At 59.1% G+C, this 19661-nt stretch overlaps 1 protein-coding gene across 7 annotated transcripts in view; it reads right to left on the reverse strand.

The window, feature by feature from the left end:
- RIMBP2 (RIMS binding protein 2) overlaps positions 1-19661 on the reverse strand; it is a gene marked incomplete at both ends in the record, with an annotated part of 78944 nt that continues 59283 nt past the window's right edge. For 3 of the 7 annotated variants that reach the window (XM_080822165.1, XM_080822163.1, XM_080822162.1), the window contains 7 exons: positions 1644-1670; positions 2136-2270; positions 5811-5882; positions 7226-7326; positions 10801-10969; positions 11436-11620; positions 14808-14925. In XM_080822165.1, coding sequence (XP_080678291.1) covers positions 1644-1670; positions 2136-2270; positions 5811-5882; positions 7226-7326; positions 10801-10969; positions 11436-11620; positions 14808-14925 — 807 coding nt within the window. Of the gene's footprint in view, positions 190-1643; positions 1671-2135; positions 2271-5810; positions 5883-7225; positions 7327-10800; positions 10970-11435; positions 11621-14807; positions 14926-16511; positions 17169-19661 lie in introns of those variants that run through there. The other 4 variants (XM_080822166.1, XM_080822160.1, XM_080822161.1 and 1 more) reach the window with 4 other exon arrangements.

A 19661-nucleotide genomic window follows, 5' to 3' on the forward strand; every position in this document is an offset into this window, starting at 1 on the left:
TCACTTCGCCGCGCCCAGCTTTCTCAGTAGTTTCTTGCCCTTGGAAAGCAGCCCCTTTTTCTTTTTCGAGGACATTTCCCTGCCTCTCCCAGGACTACCAGTACCCATGGATGACGGAGGTGACCCCGAATGGAGATGGGCTGTGGGGGGTGGCGCTCTCCTTGCTGTACCTGAACCCTCGGGAGGCACCTAGTAGGCACAGTGGGACAGTTGAGTGCGCGAGCACCGACCACGCCGCTTACACCACACGGCCCCGTCCCCCGCCAGCGAAGGGAAGGGGGGCTCGTGGCTTCCTTCAGGGGTCAAGGATGCCACGAGCACGCGCACCCTCCCCGCAGCCTCCCTACGAGGGGCGGGGCGCTGCGGCTGCTTTGTCTTGGGGGGAGGGAGAAGGCCGCAGCTTTGGCAAAACAAAGCCAGGTAGTAATTTACTCCGTAAATTAAGACCCAAAGCAGAGGGGTAGGGGCCGGGTAGGGGGGTGGGGAGCAGAAGTTCCCTTAAATTAGGTTACAGTGAAACTGGCCGAGGACCCATCAGTAATCTTAACAGCCAAGGTTCCGAAAGGGGGATTGTGGGTCTGAGAGCGACCGGGGTACAGGGAGGGTGGTCTGGTCGGGGGCATTCCTGGGGACGTGAGTCACGCCATAGCAGACGGCACACATTGGTTGAAAGGAAAAAAAAAACGAAAATGAACCTCTATCACAATCGAAGGAAGCTTAAAGGCCCTTAGTGCGTGCTCACGAGACTCCCCGGTGGCCGGAGATGGACTTGTGTCCAGAGAGCGCACCGGGCGCCTCCCGACGGCGGGGCGGGCTCGCTGGCCCCGGGGCTCGGCCCGCACCCCCTCGCCCCTCCACGCCTCTCCACGCCAAGCCCTGCCTCGGGCACACGAGGGGAGCCAAGGGCTTCAAGCTTGCTTGGATTTAGAATCAAGGTCTAGTTCCGATGGAAAACACCTAGGAAAGCATCCCACGCACACCTGAAGATACCGTCCGCCCCGTCTAAGGCCCCGCGGCCGCTGCGGCTGTCGGCCGAGCGAGCACAGCATTGCATTGCTGCCCCCGAGGAGCCGCCCGGCACACGCACGGACTCGGACTCGCCGGAGCCCGGCCGCGGGGGGTCACGCCCGCGGCAGGGGGGAGGGGGGCGGGTGCGTCCGAGGCAACTCCGCACGCCCAGCGCTCCCCCTCCTCGGCTCGGGCTCCGTGTTTTCACAGGAGCGTGTCCCGGAGTAAACATGGTGTCTAGTTGTGCTTTTGTTTCCCCACGAGCGGCTAACAATGCAATGCACAGCGTTCGTCACGAGGAGACGCTGGAACATTCTCTACGTGAACAGACAATGAGCCTCGCAAGAAATATGTTCCCAAGGTTGGCCTTCGACACCGTCTGAAATGACGCGGGCAGTATGAAATGAGAAATAGAGAGGACTGGGCTACAAATTCGGTGGCTTTACAGCCGAGGCCGAGGAACAGCCTACTGCCCGAGGCCCAGGGGCTCTGGTCTGTTTTGTCGTGTTTTGAGACATATTTCTTTTGTGTGCGCGCCCACAGGGAAGCCTCCGCGCGAGTCCGCCGGGGCCGCGGGCGGGGCGCTACCTGTGGTATCTTCAGTTGCTCACTTACGTGAAGGCTACGGGGCCTGATTAAGGTGTGAAATGAACACTCTTCTTCTGTTTCCAAGCAGATGAGCAAAGAAATAAAAATATATATATATATAAAAATAGAATATAGAAAAACTGGCAGTGATGAGATTAAAAAAAAAAAATGCGAGACTACACGTGGGTGTCGTCCACTAGTTAACTACGCCGGAGAAACCTCTGGTCTCTGCTACGAGCACGGGAACCCTAGCGGGGCCGAGGGGCGGAGGGACCAGCCGTCCCCTCCACTCTCACCCCAGCCGGGATGTGCGTCTACGGGGTGGGACGGGGAGTCCCTTCGTGAGGAAAGGCAGATGGGTTAGAGTCGAGAGGGGCAGGTTTTGTGAAACAGATAAGCCAAAGTGAGATGTTGAGGCACAACCCCGGGGGGAGGGCGTGGGCTTCCGGGCCCAGCGGCCGACGTGTGCGCACGCGAGGGGGTGCGGGAGCGAGCGTGGCTGGGGGCAGGCGTCAGAGGCGCGGGGGGCATCCACTTACCCGTTTTGCCTTGGAGCGCACCGGCGTGTCCCGGGAGTAGTGGCACGGAGCATCAGACAGATAGACCTCCACGTCGTCAGGCACTTCTTCCAGAAAGTTTGAAGGTACAAGGCCTTTCTGCCCGTTAAGTTCCCCCTAAAAACACAGCAGAACGAATTACTCGATTTTCCCAACACCTCCTTCTTGCTTTCACCGTGGGAGCGGAGCGCCGGGGCCGGTCGCCTGCGGGGGTCTGACCTGGTTCAAACGTGGAAGAACTCAGAGGGGTGGCAGTGTCCCCAAACTACCCTGACCAGAACAGCGAGCTCGGGACACGCTCAGGGGAACAGGGTCCCCCCCGAGCTCTGCATCTGGCCTGGCTGGATGACAACATGGATTTTCACCCCGGGGCTCACGCGGCTCCCGGGAACCAGGCCTCAGGACCAGCCCGTGGGGTGGCCGTCGGCCATGGGCTGACCTAAGCATCCCCAGGGAGCTTTTAAGGACCTCACTCGAGCAGATGCATTGACCACGGACCGACTCCCTCCCGAGGCCAGCAGGTGGTCTGGCGTGTGCGCTGGGGGACGGCTACGGGTCCGTCTCGTGCACGCTCACAGTCTCATTATAAAGAGCCAAACAATATGGGGACACGAAAGTGTTCACACCTCCTCAGAGGTGATACTGCTTCAGGTTCGTCTCCTCCCCTTCCAGAACCTTCTCTCACGTCTCTACACAGGTACACAGTTAAGATCACCATCCACCAGACACCTGGACCCAGCAGGTCACAGCCGCCATGTCACTTCTTCCCCACCGCCCCCTGATGCCTGCCTGCACCACCCCCACCAGTGTCCAAAACCAAGTCCCAGACTGGCTGGCCCCGGACTTCCCGGGAGTCCGTCGCTCTGCTTACAAGTCTAGGGAATTCCAGCATGAGACACGCAGCCTTCTCCGTCATGACGAGGACAGAGCCACCAGGGTAGGGAGGGAACCCGTGGGATGGATGGGACAACGTTCGCCAGCTGCTGATCTACGAAGGGGCTCGTGTCCAGAACACATCAGGAGCTCAGCACAAGAACCCGAGGAAACGACGGGCAAACGACCCGCACTGCTATTTCCCCCGAAAAAGACTCAAACGGCTGAAAGCACGTGGAAAGATGCTCCACGTGAACTAACACGAGCATCCTAGGGAAACGGAGATCAGAAGCACAAGATACCTCCTCACACCCCTTAGGGCAGCTACTCCAAACTCAAACCAACAACAATTTAAAAACAAAACCACAGACAAGAGAGCTGCTGAGAACCGGGGGGAACCGGAGCCCTGCTGGGCGGTGAGAAGCGGGGCCGCTGCTGGGGGCGGATCCTCAGAAAGTCAAACAGAATTACCAGCTGCCCCCGCAACTCCACTCCTGGGCCGAGACCTGAAAGCCTCGGCAGAAGGACCGAGGGACGTGTCTGCTAACCACGTTCATCGCTGTTATTCACAGGGGCCAAGCGTGCGAGCATCCACTGACGGGTGCACAGGGGATGCCCCCCACCTCGCGCGCACCCAGGGGGGAGTCGTCTTGGGCCTTGCGAGGGAAGGAGAGGCGGACCCGCGCTCCGACGTTCTGCTCCGTGAGGTCGGGCAGGCGTGAGAAAAGTCCTCGTGTGTGAGGCCCCGAGAGCAGGTACGGAGCAGGTTCGCGGGGACGGGGAGGAGACGGGGGCCTGGGGGACGCGAGGGGTAGAGAGTGTCTGGTGTTCACTGTGGATGGCGCTTCCGGCTGGCAGGAGGGAAGGTGCCCTGGAGGCAGACGGTGGCGGCCACACGACACACTGTGACTGGGTCACCACCGCACGTGTCCCCGGGGACTTCTCCCACATCCAAGGTCAAGAATCACATCCACGAGCAGACACACCAACGTCCGTGGGTCGAGAGAGCAGGCAGACCCTCCTCCGGCACCTTCGGGGGGTGCCACATGGCGTCGTGTCTTTGGGGCTGGGGACCGTGTGGTGGGAAAACGCCCAGCCTCAGCCTCACAGCCCCAGTGGCGCCACGTTCAGCTCACGGGGCCCGTGGGCACGCGGCCCGGGACCGTCCCGCGCACGCATCCATGCAGACCAACCCCCGCTCCGGGCTCCCCCACGGCACCGGGGGCAGACCCGCCTGCATGTTTACTCTCCCCCTCTGGTTCTTCGGGGCTTCCCATGCCATCTTGCTAACGCCACGTCAGAAGTGCACTAACTGCCTCATGGCCGTCCCCTCCACCGCATGCTGCTGTGTCCAACGTGGCCATCAGAATCTTCCAGAATCAATGGCACGGATCCCTCCCCATCGTGGAGAAGCTCAGAGGTCCTCTTCCCAGCCTCAAGCTCAGTATTTTCCAAAGCGCATCCTTCTCTCACTCGTGCCCGTGTTTCCAAGGGCACCCATCACCTGGGGCAGAATCTGGGCATCTTCTTGGATGACGCCCTCATCCCAAATGACGACCCGCACTCTGGGAGCTACTGAGGCAGCTTCCATCCACCTCCCTCTGTCACCTGGACCAGCCCGAGCCTATGTCTCAGCCTCGGGGTCTCCTACCTCCCTCACCCGCCCCCTCGAGCCCTCGACAGGACAGAAAGCCTGACGTCTGATCACTCATAGACCCCGTACTCTCAACTGGAAAGAAACGGACAGGGATGCCTGGGTGGCTCAGTGGGTTAAAGCCTCTGCCTTCAGCTCAGGTCATGATCTCGGGGTCCTGGGATCGAGCCCCGCATCGGGCTCTCTGCTCTGCAGGGAACCTGCTTCCCCTTCTCTCTCTGCCTGCCTCTCTACCTACTTGTGATCTTTGTCTGTCAAATAAATAAATAAAATCTTTAAGAAAAAAAAAAAGAAAAAGAAATGGGGAACAGTGCAGCCCCTCTGAACACGCATCTGCCATAATCCCAAACTTGGATTCCCCGCCTGCCCGAGGCTGTGAACTCGTGACTCGAAGGAAAACCTGCCTTAGCAGGACTGGATGGGTTCCCAGCTGGTCTGACTAAAGAAGATGGGGGTAATGGGGAAGGTGGGGCCCCTGGTGCAAGGTGGGGGCCCTGTCGCCAAGCCCCCCTGCAGCGGGCACCCCCAGGCCGGCCAGCCAGCTCCTCGGCGGCCCCGTGCGCTTGGGCCTGGGGGGTGACATGAAGCACAAGGATGAGCCCGTCAGCATTCTTTCTCTCTTTTCCTCAGGATACGTCCGCAGCGTAAAGGAAGGAGGCTGCCCCCCGCCCCCCGGGCCTTGAGCCAGGAGCCCTTGCCCAGAGCCCGGTCCCGGCTGCCGACGGCCGTCAGCTGGGAGGAAGGTCAGGGCGGACTTGCACGCTCTGCTGGGGAGGTTTAAGTAACGACGTGGCCTGTTTGTATTCCTTCCTTCTCCTGCCCCCAAACGTACACCTTATAAATAACCAGAGAGTTCAGCTGGGACACGTTTGGACGGAAGACAGTTTTGGACAGAAGAACGTGAGTACGTGTCCTCCGTCTGCAGCCTGCGGACACGGCACGTGCCCCCCCTCGGAGAAGGAGTCCGGAGACGCTCACAGCCCCCCTTCCCGCACAGATGAGCCCTGGGGACAGGGACCTTCCCGAAAGCGGTCGGAAGCTCGTACCTCATTTCAGGGGCAAGGACACACACGCAGAAGTAGACACACAAAATGAGCAAGATGCAGCGTCCTGAGGTTTCAGACACTTACGTAATAAAATCCGTCTTCATCGATCTCCCCGAAAACGGTAATGATGTCTCCGGTGCAAAACGTGAGCTCTGCCTGCGGGGACAGAACGTCAGGCTAGCGACACCTTCGGTATGGAGCAGCTGGCTTTCTTTAAAAAGGTCCTCACGATTGCTCTAAGGATTTCTTTTTTCTCATCATTTTGGGGTTGACCTGCTCCTCCGCTCACCCAGGGAGGAAGGGTAGGAAGCCGGTACGTGCTTCTGCGCACGGTGCCCCGGGGACGCGGGGGAAGAACAGCTCAGGCTGCGGCCGCCTCCCGGCCACGCGCCACGCGCACCATTCCCCGCCAGAGCTCGCGACAGCGGCTACGTCTCTCCGCCACCATGTTCTTGTTAAAACTGGTCAAAGTGGGGACGCCCGGGGACTCAGGCGGTTGAGCGGCTGCCTTCAGCTCAGGTCATGATCCCGGGGTCATGAGATCGAGCCCCGCATCAGGCTCCCTGCTCTGTGGGGAGCCTGTTTCTCCCTTTGCCCCTTACCCGGCCTGTGCTCTCTCTTTCAAATAAAATCTTTAAAAAAATAAAACGACTCAAAAAGTTAACGTGAAAAAGCCAGACGTTCCGGGAAGGGGCTCCGCAGCGCAAGGACCGTCCCATAAATGTCCCTGCACTGAGCGCGGAAAGCCTTTACTCAATTATTCTCCGTCTACAAAGTGTCCACGACGTGCCAGGCGCCCGCCTAGACACGGGCACACGGACAAAATCACGTGCCGGCTTATCTCTGAATGTGAAGACGAGGGAAGGGAGATGACCGCTCAGGCCACCAGGCGTCCCTTATGAACCGGGTCCGCGGAGCAATGTTTGCACAGCCTGCTCTGAATCCGAACCATGAGCTGAGAGCACGTGGGGCACAAGAGAAACTGGGGGTGACAGATGCGGGCACTGCTTGTCGTCTGAGAAAGCAGGTGCATAGGCTGAGCACCTAGCCTGTCAGCTCTGGAGGGGGTCCCTTCCGCTTCCCAGGGCGCCGAGGGCCACGCCGGCCCAGGCCACATGTGTGGAGGACACGGAGCCTATCCCCTGGCTTCTGCCTGGAGGGCGGGGGCACTTACAGCTCTACTCTCACTCCGGGCCCCCACACCACAGATGTTAATTCTCTTCCAGAAGACGCTCCCGGCCGTCACCCGGGGCCGAGGACGGCAGACGGCTCCTCCCACGGCCTCCCGCACGGGACCCTGGGCCGCGGCAGCGATGAGGCTGGTCAGCCGCGGTGTCCCTTCCCTGTCTCCTCCGGCCCAGCTCCCTCACCCCATTTACTGCACGCACAGACCCTTCCAGAGACGCGGGGAGGCCGGGTCCCACGGCCCCCGGGCTGCTATGTGGGGAGAGGCCTGGGGACCGGCCGTGAGCCGCAGGGAAGTGACGCCGGGCACGTACCTCCACGTCGATGTTGGGCGAGCTCTCTCTCGGGTCGTAGTCGTACAGCGCCACCACCCTCCGCGTCGCCCCTGGGTGCCTGCTGCTGCTTCTGCTTCTCTCTGTTGACATCCCAAGGAGGAGAAAGCCGTCAGGGTTACTCCACAAGGAGTGCCGCGCCCGCTCCCTTGTCCCCAGGGCGGCAGGGCCCACGGGGCCAGCAGGACAGGACCGCCACCCTCTCCAGGCCCCGTGAAGCCCCGGCTGTGCGGCCGCTCGCCCTGAGCTGCATGTTCTCGTGGGTTTGCTCTGCCCGCCCCCGCCCCCCCCCCCCACATAGCATCGAGGACGCGTCCCTCCCCTGATGTGTCCATCCGACGGGGAGGCCAAGACGAAGCAGGGATCCTCTGAAATCACAGATCACAGCCCCTCGTGGGACGTGTGTCCGCGGTGCTGCCTTCACCGCTGAGGGGCATCCCCCCGTGTGGATGAGGCAGCGACTGGACCCGCTCGCCGGGGGCAAGACGCCTGAGTTTCCCCGTCCCAGCGGCGTGCGGTGAGGGCGCCGTGAGCGCGCGGAAGCTCCATTCTTCCGGGCGAGGACGCAGGAGGGGGCGGCCGGCCCGCACCGTGCGTCCAGCTGTCCATGGACCCGTCGGACAGAGCAGTCCCACCCCGCGGGGCCGCCTCCAGCAGGACGTGGCTCCGGTTCCGCACCCCGACCCACGCTTGCTGCGGCCATCCCGGCGGGGGCGTCGGGGCTCCTCATGGCGCTTTTCCACATACCACGGGTCCCGTTAGGCGTCTCTCCGTCTGCTCGTCCACCACCCACGAGTCCTCCGTGGTGAAGGAGCTCTTGGGTCTCTGGCCCGCGCTGGCGCTGGTCGTTGGCTTTCCTGTCGTGGAGTAGCTGAGCGCGGGGTGCCCCTGGTCCGGGTCCCCCTCGGCCGGGTCACCTGCGGACACTCGCGGTCAGCCCGGAGCCTCACCCTTCCTTCTCTTCATGCTGCTTCTCCGGTTTAGAAACTACTCGATGCTCAAGAGCCTGACGTCCGTCTCTTGCTTTACTGTGTCCTGGTTTCAGTGTCACGTCAAAGACATCACGGCTTCATCACCATGAAGCTCCTCTCCTAGAAGTTTCACGGTCTTAGTTTTTATACTTAAGACTGTTCAATTTTGAGTTCATTTTGTGAGTCTGGCAGGGGTGCGGCCCAAGCTTCATTTTTCTCTGCCCGATTCCAACACCCATGATAGAAAAGACCGTCTTTTCCCCGTTGAGCCCCCCTACCTGGGTTGAAACTCTGTGGACACTGCAGGCGTCGGTCTGTTTCCGGATTTGCCCTGTTGCATGGATGGGGGTGCCCTGGGCCGCCCACACCAGCGGGTCTCCATCAGCTCCCCTGTGTGTCCGGTCGTAAAACCTGCTTACACCATGGTGCCCTCCACTGTGCTTTCAGAAAATCACTCGGGCACCTGCAGTTCCTCTGCCGTTTGACTTAGTGCACGGATTCTACACGGGTCCCTGCACAGACATGGACCCAGGGGGCAGGTCCCGTCTGCACAGACATGGACTGGGGCAGGGGGGAGGGGGTGCGCGTCCTGTCCATACGGATGAGCCCGTGGGTGCGTCCGTCAGTTTGGGGATGTTGGACGTCTTCACTGCCTAAAGTCCAGAACATGACGTCTGTTTCCTCGGGGAATCCTCGGATTCCGCCCTCAGCCTTGGTGGCCTCCCCACACAGAGCCCGCCTGCATTCAACCCCTCCCTTCTCATGTCTTTGTTACATCAGCGTAAATAACATTATGTCGTAAACGTCAAGTCCAAAATTTTCACGCTAACATTTGGAAAAACAATTGCTTTTGTATCCGTTGACCTTGCTAAGCTCCCTCCTTGGTTCTAGGAACTTGTGTTCTAGATCCTCTGAGATTTTCCAAGTAGATTTTCATGTCACACGTGACTTGGAAAAAAGTTTGTCTTCTTTTCCGGTGCGTACCCCGTTTCTTCCTGCCTCACCACGTGTGGTGTCGGAAGACGGCTACGAGGCGGACACTGGGTCCTGCCCCAGCCACGGGGGGCACGGGCTCAGCCTGCAGTGACAGTGACACTTCCTAGTGCTAGAAGGGCCCGTGGTGTCTCAGTCCGGTTCCCTCAAAAGTCACAATTAGAAAAAGACAATAAAACAGACATTTAACCTACTTGGTAACTTGAATCAAGCTACTACTTTCTAGCGGAGCCCTGCGGGCTCAGTGGGTCTGCAGGGAGCAGAGCCGGACCCGGTGGCGTCAGAAGGGGAGTCGGGGGTATCGGACTCAGAGAGCTTCAGGCTTGTGGACTTGATCCGGGCGGAATATTCCCAGAAGCCTCTGCTCTCAGACGTGGGCTCTGACCTCAGACTGTGAGTTCATTCATACCAAAGAGTCAAAACATCCTGCTTGAGTTTGTGATAATCCTTAAAATTATGCATATTCTTTGAGCCACTGCATTTTGTCTCTGAAATCTGATTTGCAACTACGTTAACGTAATGTTTTGAAGTATTAAAACCTAAAACATGAATGACATAAAGCAGATCTTCCTGTCTCCAGGTTTGTAGAGAAAGCAAAGGCCTTTGGAATATGTAGATTTTCCCCACATGTGCGCAAAATTAGAGATCGTAACTGTAACGCTGCTAAAATTCACTGAAAACAGTTCCGCTGTGTACTCACTGCTGCTTGCAAACTGGGTCAAGGTAAACGGAGGAGGGTGTCCTCCATCCACACGACGGGGGACAGTATTTTCTGCCTTTTGGATGAGGAACGTCCACCCGAATGGAAAGCATGGGGTGACCTCCTCACCCTGTGACCCGCACTGGGGACAGGCGGACGCTCACGGCCTATCCCCCATGGAGAGGATGGGGTCCAGGTGTGAGCCCAGGGCGCGTCCCCCAGTGAGCCCCCTGACCCCAATGTCCTGGGCCGTGCCTGCCGCCCAAACACGGCGCACAGCCGCTCCTCACGGCCCCAGGGGCTGGAAGTCCGAGACTGGGACATCGCAGAGTCAGGTCTGGAGAGGATCCGAGTCCTGGTTCATGGGTGGTGTCTCCCCACCTGTCCTTGCAGGGTAGAGTGGGTGAGGGACGCCCGTGAGGCCTCTTTTGCGAGGGCCCTGATGCCCCTCTGAGAGCTCCGCGGTCACGACGTCAGCTTCTCCCAGAGGCTTCGCTTCCTGACACCAGCACCGTGGGGGTCATGTTATAAATGCATCCGTTTTAGGGGACACAACATGCAGAAACAGCCAGAAAGCAAGCAGTCTGTTTTCTGGTGGGACAGACCTTTAGTAAGCAGCGCTGCACTTCCTCTTTCATTAGAAAGTCATCGGAGTTTTCGTAAATATTTGGGCGTGTAAATGTCCCCAAAGCAGGCAAGACTATTATAACCCGGTTTGCAGTGCGGGCTTGTTTTCGGATTCCCTTGCAATGGCGCAGACTGGACCCTGTCCACACCGCCTCCTGTTCCCGGCTGGTGGCGTGGCTGGGGAGGCAGGGGAGGCAGGGGAGGCCGCGGGAGGCCGGAGCGGCCCCGCCAGCAGGCGCAGGAGTGACCCGGGGCTGGTCTCTTACCTATTTTCTCCACGGGCGTGTTCAGAGGCAGGAAGCCTTGTCTCAGAAGCTGGTCCATCATCTCCTCGTCGTCGGCTTGGATTTCTGAGACCATGTTACAGGGGATAAGGCCGAGCCGGGCACAGGTCTCCCCGCGGTAGAAACCGTCCGCGTCTTTGTCACCATAGACCTGGAGCCGGGGCGAGAGGCCGAGGCGGCGTGATTGCCGGGTCTCCCGCGCATTGTCAGAATGTGCGGGAAGAGCCCGTCGTCACCGACACGTGCCCTGCAGACCCGCGGCCACACCGGAGAACCGGCTTCCGCCCCAGGGTCTGGACGACCCGCTGGTCCCATCACCCGGCGGGGGGCACAGGTAGGGGTTCGGCCCCACTTCGCGTGCGTGAGGAAACCCCACCCCACGGAGAGGACTCTGAGTCTCCCCCTAGCGGTGCTCCTGTCCGTAGCCGCGGGCTTCCTCCGGGAGGCCGAGCACCAGGCTCTCCCCCGGGTCCCTGCTTCTGACTCACAAGCCTTCCCTCTGCTGGTCCGACGGCTGACTGACGCGACAGAACAAGCCCGCCCTGGGGGTGAGCTCAGGGGCTACAGCCCGGCGACCGCACCGTCCTTCCCCGCCCTGCACCCCGCAAGGCGCCCACCTTGATGATCTGTCCTTCCTTAAAGGGAAGCTCTTCTTCGGCAGCATCTGGATTCGGGGACATGGTGAGGGGGTCATAGTCAAAAAGCGCCACAAAGATCCGGGCCGGGAGCTCTTCGGCACCTGGGTCCGTCTCCGACTCTTCGTAGAAGTCTGGAGAGAGGCGGTCCCGCTCGCTGTACTCGTCTGGGAGCAGAGGGGGACAAAGGCAGAGGGCTAGGTGACTCCCGGACTTAGAGACCTGTGCTGTTGTAGGAAACGCGGTTTAGAAGATGGCCCGGTGGCAGCACTGGGGCTTCTGTCTGTACATCCCCGGGTGCGAGGCCGATCGACACGGATGAGTAGGAAAAGCAGCAGCGGTCAGGAAACCCAGCGCGGGACAGGCCATCCGCTGCGGAGCGGAGCCGGCGGGACAGCCCCCCACCCCGGTCACCGAAAGGCATTCGCACGTGAGTGGAAGTTTGGGGTGCTCACTTAGCCTCAATACTTCAGTGGCAACAAATGCATTCTTCACAAAACTCCTCCTACCAACCGGCTTCTAAAAAAAATTTTTTTTTTTTAAAGATTTTGTTTATTCGTCAGAAAGAGCACAAGCAGGGGGAGCGCCAGAGGGAGAAGCAGGCTCCCCGCTGAGCAGGGAGCGGGATGCGGGGCTCGATCCCAGGACTCCGGGATCATGACCTGAGCCGAAGGGACCTCTGGGGAGGTCACAACCCCCTGGTCAGAATGGGATCCTCCCGAGTGGAGCAAAGACCAGCCACGATCCAGCGAGAAACCGTACCCAGCTCCTTCCTCCTGCGAGTCACGGATCAGCGCTGGGAAGCCGTCCTCTTGCTAACTGTAGGGTCCCAAATTCACTGCATCTGGACCCACATACTTTTTCTCTTTTTAAGTCTTTTTAAATCACTGTTTCCTTAATTAGGACACCCAGAGAATATGAAAAGGTACAGTATTTTTATTCAATTGTGACGCACTGCTTCTTAAAAATATATTCGGGGGGCGCCTGAGTGGTTCCGTTGGTTAAGTATCTGACTCTCGATTTTAGCGCCAGTCGTGACCTCAGGGTCGTGAGCTCAAGACCCACGCTGGGCTCTGTGCCAGGCGTGGAGCCTGCTTGAGATTCTCTCTGCCTCTCCCTCTGCCCCTCCCACTCATGTGCTGCCTCTCTCTCTCTCTCTCAAATAATGATAAATAAAAATATATTTAGGAAGTGTACGGCCTACAGAATTAGGTTCCTCTGGGGGGAAAAAAAAAGGAATGCTTCTGGAATGAAGCAGGTTCTTAAAACAATCATTGATATTTGCACAAGAAAAATGGAACTAAATCGGAACGAGGGGCACAAAGTCTGCTGGCACACCCCTGACCATTCCCAGGGGTCACTGGGCTCCACTGGGCACGCTTCACTTCTGTCCTTTGAAACTCAGGTGCTTCTGTGTATGAATCAAAGCCTTTGATATTAATCGTGTTTGTATGTGCTTTCCTGCATCACTGCATGATAAGAAATTGGGTCCAATGAAATCAAATCCATCACGGATTTATTTGGTACTTTTTTTGAATTATATTAAGAGCCTTTTTTTGGGGGGGGGTTAAAATGTTAGCATTATTCTCTTTCTGCTAATTTAGCTACTGTTTTACTAAGATGAAAACATGCGTGCAAACTTTCAATTTCTTTACGGTAAGACATCCCCGGTCAAAGGGCCGTCAGAGGCTCCAGAGGCTGGGGTCAGCAGGGAGGACCAGAAGGCGCCCGTGTCTCCCCTTTGCCTCCACACCCACCCGGCCATTTGCGGTCCCTCCTGTAGCCACTCCCAGGAGCCCGGGGATGGAGCCTCTGCAGAGCCCCAGCCCCTTGTCCCCAGCGCTCCCCGGGGAGCACAGCCGCATTTCCCGCCACGCGCCAAGCTGTGGTCTCGCCGCATGACAGCGACAGTCCCGTGAAGCCCCAGAAACCCGCTTCTGCAGCAGAGATGACTGAGTCCTGGCCCGCACACCAGCCCCGCTCCACCTCACTTCTGAAGACGGCCAGTCCCTCGTGAGCCGTGCACCTGCTACACCAGGATCACCCCGTCAGATTCAGTCGCTGTCATGGGGGGTGACACACAGATCACGTGAATGTGGGGGCACCGTGGCGCCGGGTTCAGAGCCCCCGAGACTACCCAGGCTGTGTGACGTAAGCCCGCCTGCTAATGTCAAACAGGCGGGACCGGCGTTCAGCAGTGGGACTGTGCTGCGTTCTTTCTCATTTTTCAGTGAACTGAAAAAACTTTTTTTTTTAAGGGTCTTGAGTATTCTGTGACACTTTTACTAATCCGTAAAAACATTCTAAAACCATAGAGGTGGAAGAGAAAACGTTTCCCCTGTTGTCTGGACTCAAAAGGGAAGAAAAGTCTGGAAGAAGGAAAGTATTTTAGAGGATCTGTTTTGCGTCATCACATCCGTCTGTCCTGTTAGTTGACGTGAAAGGAGGCGACTGTCCCCTGAACGTCAGCTGTGTGCCGGTGTCCAAAGGCCCCTGAGCTCTCTCCCTGGGCCCTGGGTCAGGCTCCGCTGTGCCCACTCCCTTCACCGGCTCCCTTCACAGCTCTCCCTGCCTGCGTTCACATGCACATGCACTTCCATAAAACGCCAGTTTCTCTGGGCTGATTTCTCAAGTTCCATTATCTTGTGCAAATACTTTTTGGAACCGTTTTTGCCACGATTCATTCCAGTGGAACGATCAGTTGAAGCCGCCCCTTCTGACCTCCAACCACAGCCCCCTTCCCTGTGGGATCAGTTATGGGGACTAAAATGACAGCTTTCAGCATGAGTGGCTCAATCCCAAAAAGGTATGAAGGGAATGGGCTCAGGGGGCCGGAGGAGGGCTCCCGAGCGAGGAGGGGAGCACGTGGACGAGGGCGGCCTGCGCTCTGGAGGCCACATCAGGTCTCGTGGGGTTCCCCGTCACTTTGAGCCCTGGCCGCCGGGACGCTTTACGCACACAGAGAACTCTCCGTTACGTGGGTTTATTTGGAGCTGAGCTGTGGCTTCTGCTTCTTTGGCCGCGAACCTCTCACGAGAGCACAAGCTGGGACGTGAGAGGCCTCACACTGCAATCTCTCCAGGCCTCATGTGGTTTGGCCTCTCCAGGAAAGAAAACAAATTGGTAGGGAGAAGACTGACGTTAAAAGCCAATATGATATTTGAGAACACTTATAAATAGGTTTCATTTCTCTTATGCCTCTTTCTGCCTTCTTTTTGCCATAAGTAACAGAGAGTTTTCTGTACGTGGTTAGAAATGCTACTCCTACTGAGTTTGTAAACGTGTCCCGATCACGGACGGAGTGGCCCTGTGCTCTGGGGTCCGAAGAGAGAGCAAGGTGTCAGGCCCACTAACCGATGGACGGGACCATCATCGGCCGGGACCGCTGAGGACCAGCACTGCCACGGGAGAACCTTCGGCCCACGTGATCCACCCTGTCCGCCCGTCCTGCAGACATCGGGTTTCCTAAAATCTGAAGACACGACAACAGCACAGTCATAAGTCCCGCCAGCCTTGGGGAACAAAAGAATTAAGTCAGCCAAATCAAATCAACTCAGAAGCAGAAGCTCTAAAGGCAACTAAACTTAGCTTTTAACTGAAAGGTTAGCTGAATAACCTGGAGGAGAGAAAAGGCTGCTCTCCCCAGCCAGCCCGTCTTCCGCACCAGAGCCGCTTCTCGACACACGGAGGGGAGCGGGGGCGAGAAGGGACTCCTCGGGAGCCACTCTTCTCTGCGGCCCCCGCTGCCGAAGCCAAGGTCTTGGAACCAGAGTGAGTGGCTCCAGCCCAGCTCGTCCCAGCTCCGGTCCCTCGGACCGCATCCGGCCCTCAGCTAGTCTCGGCACAGTCTGCCCCTGCAGTGCTCACGGACGTCGGGGGTGGGGGGGGGTCAGCTGCGCTTCTGAACACCCCGCCTGGACACGGCTGTGTGTGAGGTTACCGGAAACTCGGACAGAAGTTTCTGTGCGTTCCCAGCTCTGAAACTCACGGCAACATCTTGGCCCTAATCCGAAGACGCCAATGACTTTTCAGGGCTGCCTTGGATGGTTCTCCTTTTTGGACGGGTTTGCTTCTAATTTGCACTAGAGGTCAGAATCATACGAGAGAAACATAGCGAAACCTCCGGCTCACTGGGAAGCAGTTGGGAGTCAGGAAGCTCTTGGGGGCACAGGGAACACACAGTGGCCAGGGAGGCCCAGTCGTTAGACGGCTTGTCACAGGTAGAGGACAGGATGTGGGCCACGGATGGTGGGCGACTCAGTGGGCTCCAGATCGGCGCCCTTGTGTGCACAGAACACGACTGGGCAGGCTCAGACCCCAGGCCTGGCGTGCCCGGCAGCGGCTCACCTGTGTTTTCATGGAAACGTTCAGCATGACAGGAGCAAATGTTTTGGAAAGGGCACACGATATAGAGATGAATGATGCCTGGATGGACCCCCTACTCTTAACCTGCCAACAAGCCTGGAACGCAAGGCGGGGGCGTGCGGCCAGAGCTGATGGTGGGAAACTCGTTCTGAAACTTCCCCCGGAAAGAAAGGGGAAGGAAAAACAAAACAAAACAAAAGCCACTTAGGAAACAACATATAAAAATGGACCTTTGATAATTGTTCCTCATTCTTTTTTTTTTTTTTTTTCCAATTATGGATGAAGATCCAAACCCATGGCCACAATCAGAAAACACCCTCGACAGTGCGGGTGGTGGTCGTGAAAGTCCCTGAGGGTTCATTTGGAAAAAAACACATGTTGCCAAACTTTTGGATCATCGTAGTTCAGCTAACCCTTAATTAAAATTTAGATTCAGTTGTCCTTTAATTAAAGCAGCCATAATCGTCGCTGATTCTGTGGGGTGGGGGTCAGTATTCTAAAGCAAAGGAAAGGGGTCGTCAGCATGGTCAAAGATTGGGAAGCAATGGCACTGAAATCAAAATGCATGGAAATGAAAGACAGCCAGCAGAGACGCTCCCCAGGGATGGACACCAACAGAAAAAAAATCGGGGAAAAGAATGAAAATGGATTGGTTTGGCAAGCAGATGTGAGAAGGAAGTTGACTTCACACACCACAGGGCCTGCTGTCACCCGGGGAGGTGACTCTGGGGCAGTGGCCCTACTGTCAGGCATGTTTATGCTTTTCTTCCAGACATCCCGCAGGCCCTGGTGCCCCAGGGGCTCCTCCCGGCCATGCTTCCTGGGGGCGGATCTCTCTGGGCTCGGGTGGGCATCATGGCTCCTGAGGACGGCGCTGGGGTCCACTTGCTCCCCAAAGTCCTCCTCGATGCTGCTCTGCCGGGCCAGCGTCCGCCGCCGGGCCAGCAGCGGCCTCAGGCTTCTCCTATGGGGGCAGTGCCCAGGGCCCGGGCTGCACTTGGCTGAGCTCCTGAAGCTAAGACGTAGCTCCTCCTCCTCACTCCCACAGTCCAGGCCACTGTCCGGGCTCCTGCTGGCCGCGCGGCTGGACCAGCAGCCTCTGTCTTCCAGAGCGAAGTCCTCCGCATGGGGGCCGCCCCCTGGGCCCCTGGGCTTGGCTGGGAGCCGGGAGGCCGGTGGGGCCCGGGCCCTGGCCGAGTACCCTAAGCCCTGCTTGTGCAAGACCTCCAGGTGCTCTCCCTCCTCGGCTACTTCGGGGATACTGAACAGCCTGGAGCTATGCTGGGTCGGGTGGGGGTGCTCGGGCCGCTCCAGGAAGGCCCCCTCAGAGCCGCTACTCTGAGAGCACTCCTGAAGGGGGTGGTGTGTTCAAACGGGGGGGTACCCAGGTGACATGGCGGGAGGAAAGAAAACAGACAGAATTAGTCTCAGAGGCCATGAGGGGCAGCAAGCATGCGTGTACTCGTGGGGGCGAAAGGCATGCTCTGGCCGGGTTCTGAAATGAGAACACAAGGTTAGCAGATGGTGCCTGGCGCTGGGCAGGGGGAGGCGCCCGCCGTGGTCTCGCCTGGAGTGGGTGGCGCGCCGAGTGGAGGGCAGACGGGCCGCGGGGTGCCGCTGGGGACAGCGGGCAGCCGCTGGGGACGGCGGGCAGCACGGGGCTCTCGGCCCTGGGAGGCCTGCACCCCAGGAGCTCAGAAGACGGCCGCTGGGGAGGGGCTGGGGCGGGGCGGTGGAGGCGGGCACCGCGGAGGCCCCGCCCGCGACGGTCTCCTCTGTCCTCCGGGACTCCAGCTGCGCTTTGCTCAGGGCTGCGACCGTCTGACAGCCAGGGCCTTGGCCCTTGGCCCTTGGGCGCGTTCTGGCTCCCGGCCGTGCGCTGTGCACAGCCGAGCTCTGCCCGCGTCTGCAGAGGACCTAGTCGGACTGCCTCTCCGGATCCTGACCCAGGGTGCGCGGGGAGCCGCGTCCCACCATCCTGGGCCCGCCCGGCACAGCGCCCTCCCCGGAGCTGCCCCAGGCTGGAGGCGCCTAGCCACCGTGCACCCCCTGGCTGTGGCCTCGCAGGTTCTCTCCGCTGGGGCATCCCTGAGCCTATCCTTCATGCCCACTGGGCAGGGAGCGCACCCCTATTGCCTCACCAGACAAGGCCCTTCCTCCCCGGGCTGTGTGGCTGTGTGGGGCTCCTGCCAGCTGGGGACCCTGGTGCGTTTAGGGAGCTGGGGGCGCAGGGGCAGGAGCTCAGTGCCAGCCTCTGACTCAACCCCTCCGCTTTGCTAACCTGACACCCCACCTGCTCGTGAGCTTGAAGATGGGGTCCAATCTGGGGGCTCCCAGGGAAGGGCTGGTGTGGGGGAAGCTGGCTCAGCCCTACGGAATTGTCATGGGCAAGAAGCCGAGCCCAGTGATCCCAGATTCCCAAACTGTCGGACTTTCTAAAGAACTCAGACATCCAGACCGGCCCATAAGTTTCTGATTTAAAAAAAAAAAAAAAAAAGAACAGCACTGTGGGCAAAGCCACGTGCATTACTCTGCCGGCTGTCAGCTCCCAGGCAGCCTCCCCCCGGCGGCCCCCCAGCCCTGGCTTTTCTACCAAGCTTGCTGCTCTCCGAGCCTCCAGCCTGGGAGAGAAGGCAGCCTCTGCTTCTTTGCTAACCTATTTGCAGGAAGTGCCTTCCCAGGAGCTTTCTGCATCAGAAGGAGAAGCATCATGGAAACCAGATCCAGGCTCGGCCCAGCCCATCTGTGAGCACCTGCAGGCAAAGCGGGGAGTCCGGGCAGGGGGCGGGCGTCGGACCGGACCAGGGGGAGGCCTTGGCTCTGCGTCCCTCAAGTAAGGTTACTGTGAGCCCAGCTGGCCAGTAGCGCCTTGGGAGCTGGCAGGAGGTGGGGAGGAGCCCCCAGGAGTGGCAGGAGCTGCCAAAGGGCAGAATTTGCACAGGACTCCAGCAGGTGCTTTGCTGACAGAGCATCTCCAAGACCCTGTCGGGGGCTCTTTGCCAGGACAGCATCTGAGTCCTGCCTGTGCCAGTCCTGACTGCCTGCCAGGGAGTCGGCACCCAGAGCTGGATGCTGCCTTCTCTCCACCATCCAAATGCATGCCTGTGTGTCCTAGAGAAATTCCATGGTGGGGTGCTGTAACCTCAGAGGAATTTTCCTCTACGTGGCCTTTTTCATGTGCAAAGCCCATGAGGGTCCTAGCAGCCGTCCAGCCCTTGGCCTGTCTCCCCCTGGGGTGGGAAAGGCTGGTGGATGGCGAGCTGGTGAGCACCTGCAGGCAAAGCGGGGAGTCCGGGCGGGGGGCGGGCGTCAGACCGGACCAGGGGGAGGCCTGGGCCCTGCGTCCCTCAAGTAAGGTTACTGTGAGTCCAGCTAGCCAGTAGTGCCACTACTAGCCACACGGCTCAGCCAGCCGGGGCAGGGCCCGGTGCAGAGGCGGGAGCTCCTGCTGCGGGAGCAAAGGCCTGGGCACGCGGACAGCACGTGGACGCACACGTGCAGGTAAGCCTTCTTCTGCTTGGGTCTTTGGAGGCCTCAAGCTCCGGTTCCATGAAGGTGACCCCCATCAAGACCATCAGAGGATGTGGGGTTCTGGGGGAGGTGTCTGCAAAGGGGCTGCATGTGGACCCCGTGTTGCCCGCGACACCCCACCCCCTCTAGCTTCCATGCCCCCTGGCGCACGGATCACCCCAGCTTCTTCCCCACATTGAATCTGCCCAAACCCCTGCCGGCCACGCCCATCCCGGGCCCCTAGTGCGGTTCCAGATCAGAGCTTGGGGCCCGTGGGGGAGGGTGGTCTTCTCTGTTCTGTTCTTCCCCACCCAGTTCCTGGCACCGAGCTGG

The sequence above is a fragment of the Martes martes genome, assembly GCF_963455335.1.
Source record: "Martes martes genome assembly, chromosome: 13".
Lineage (NCBI taxonomy): Eukaryota > Metazoa > Chordata > Mammalia > Carnivora > Mustelidae > Martes > Martes martes.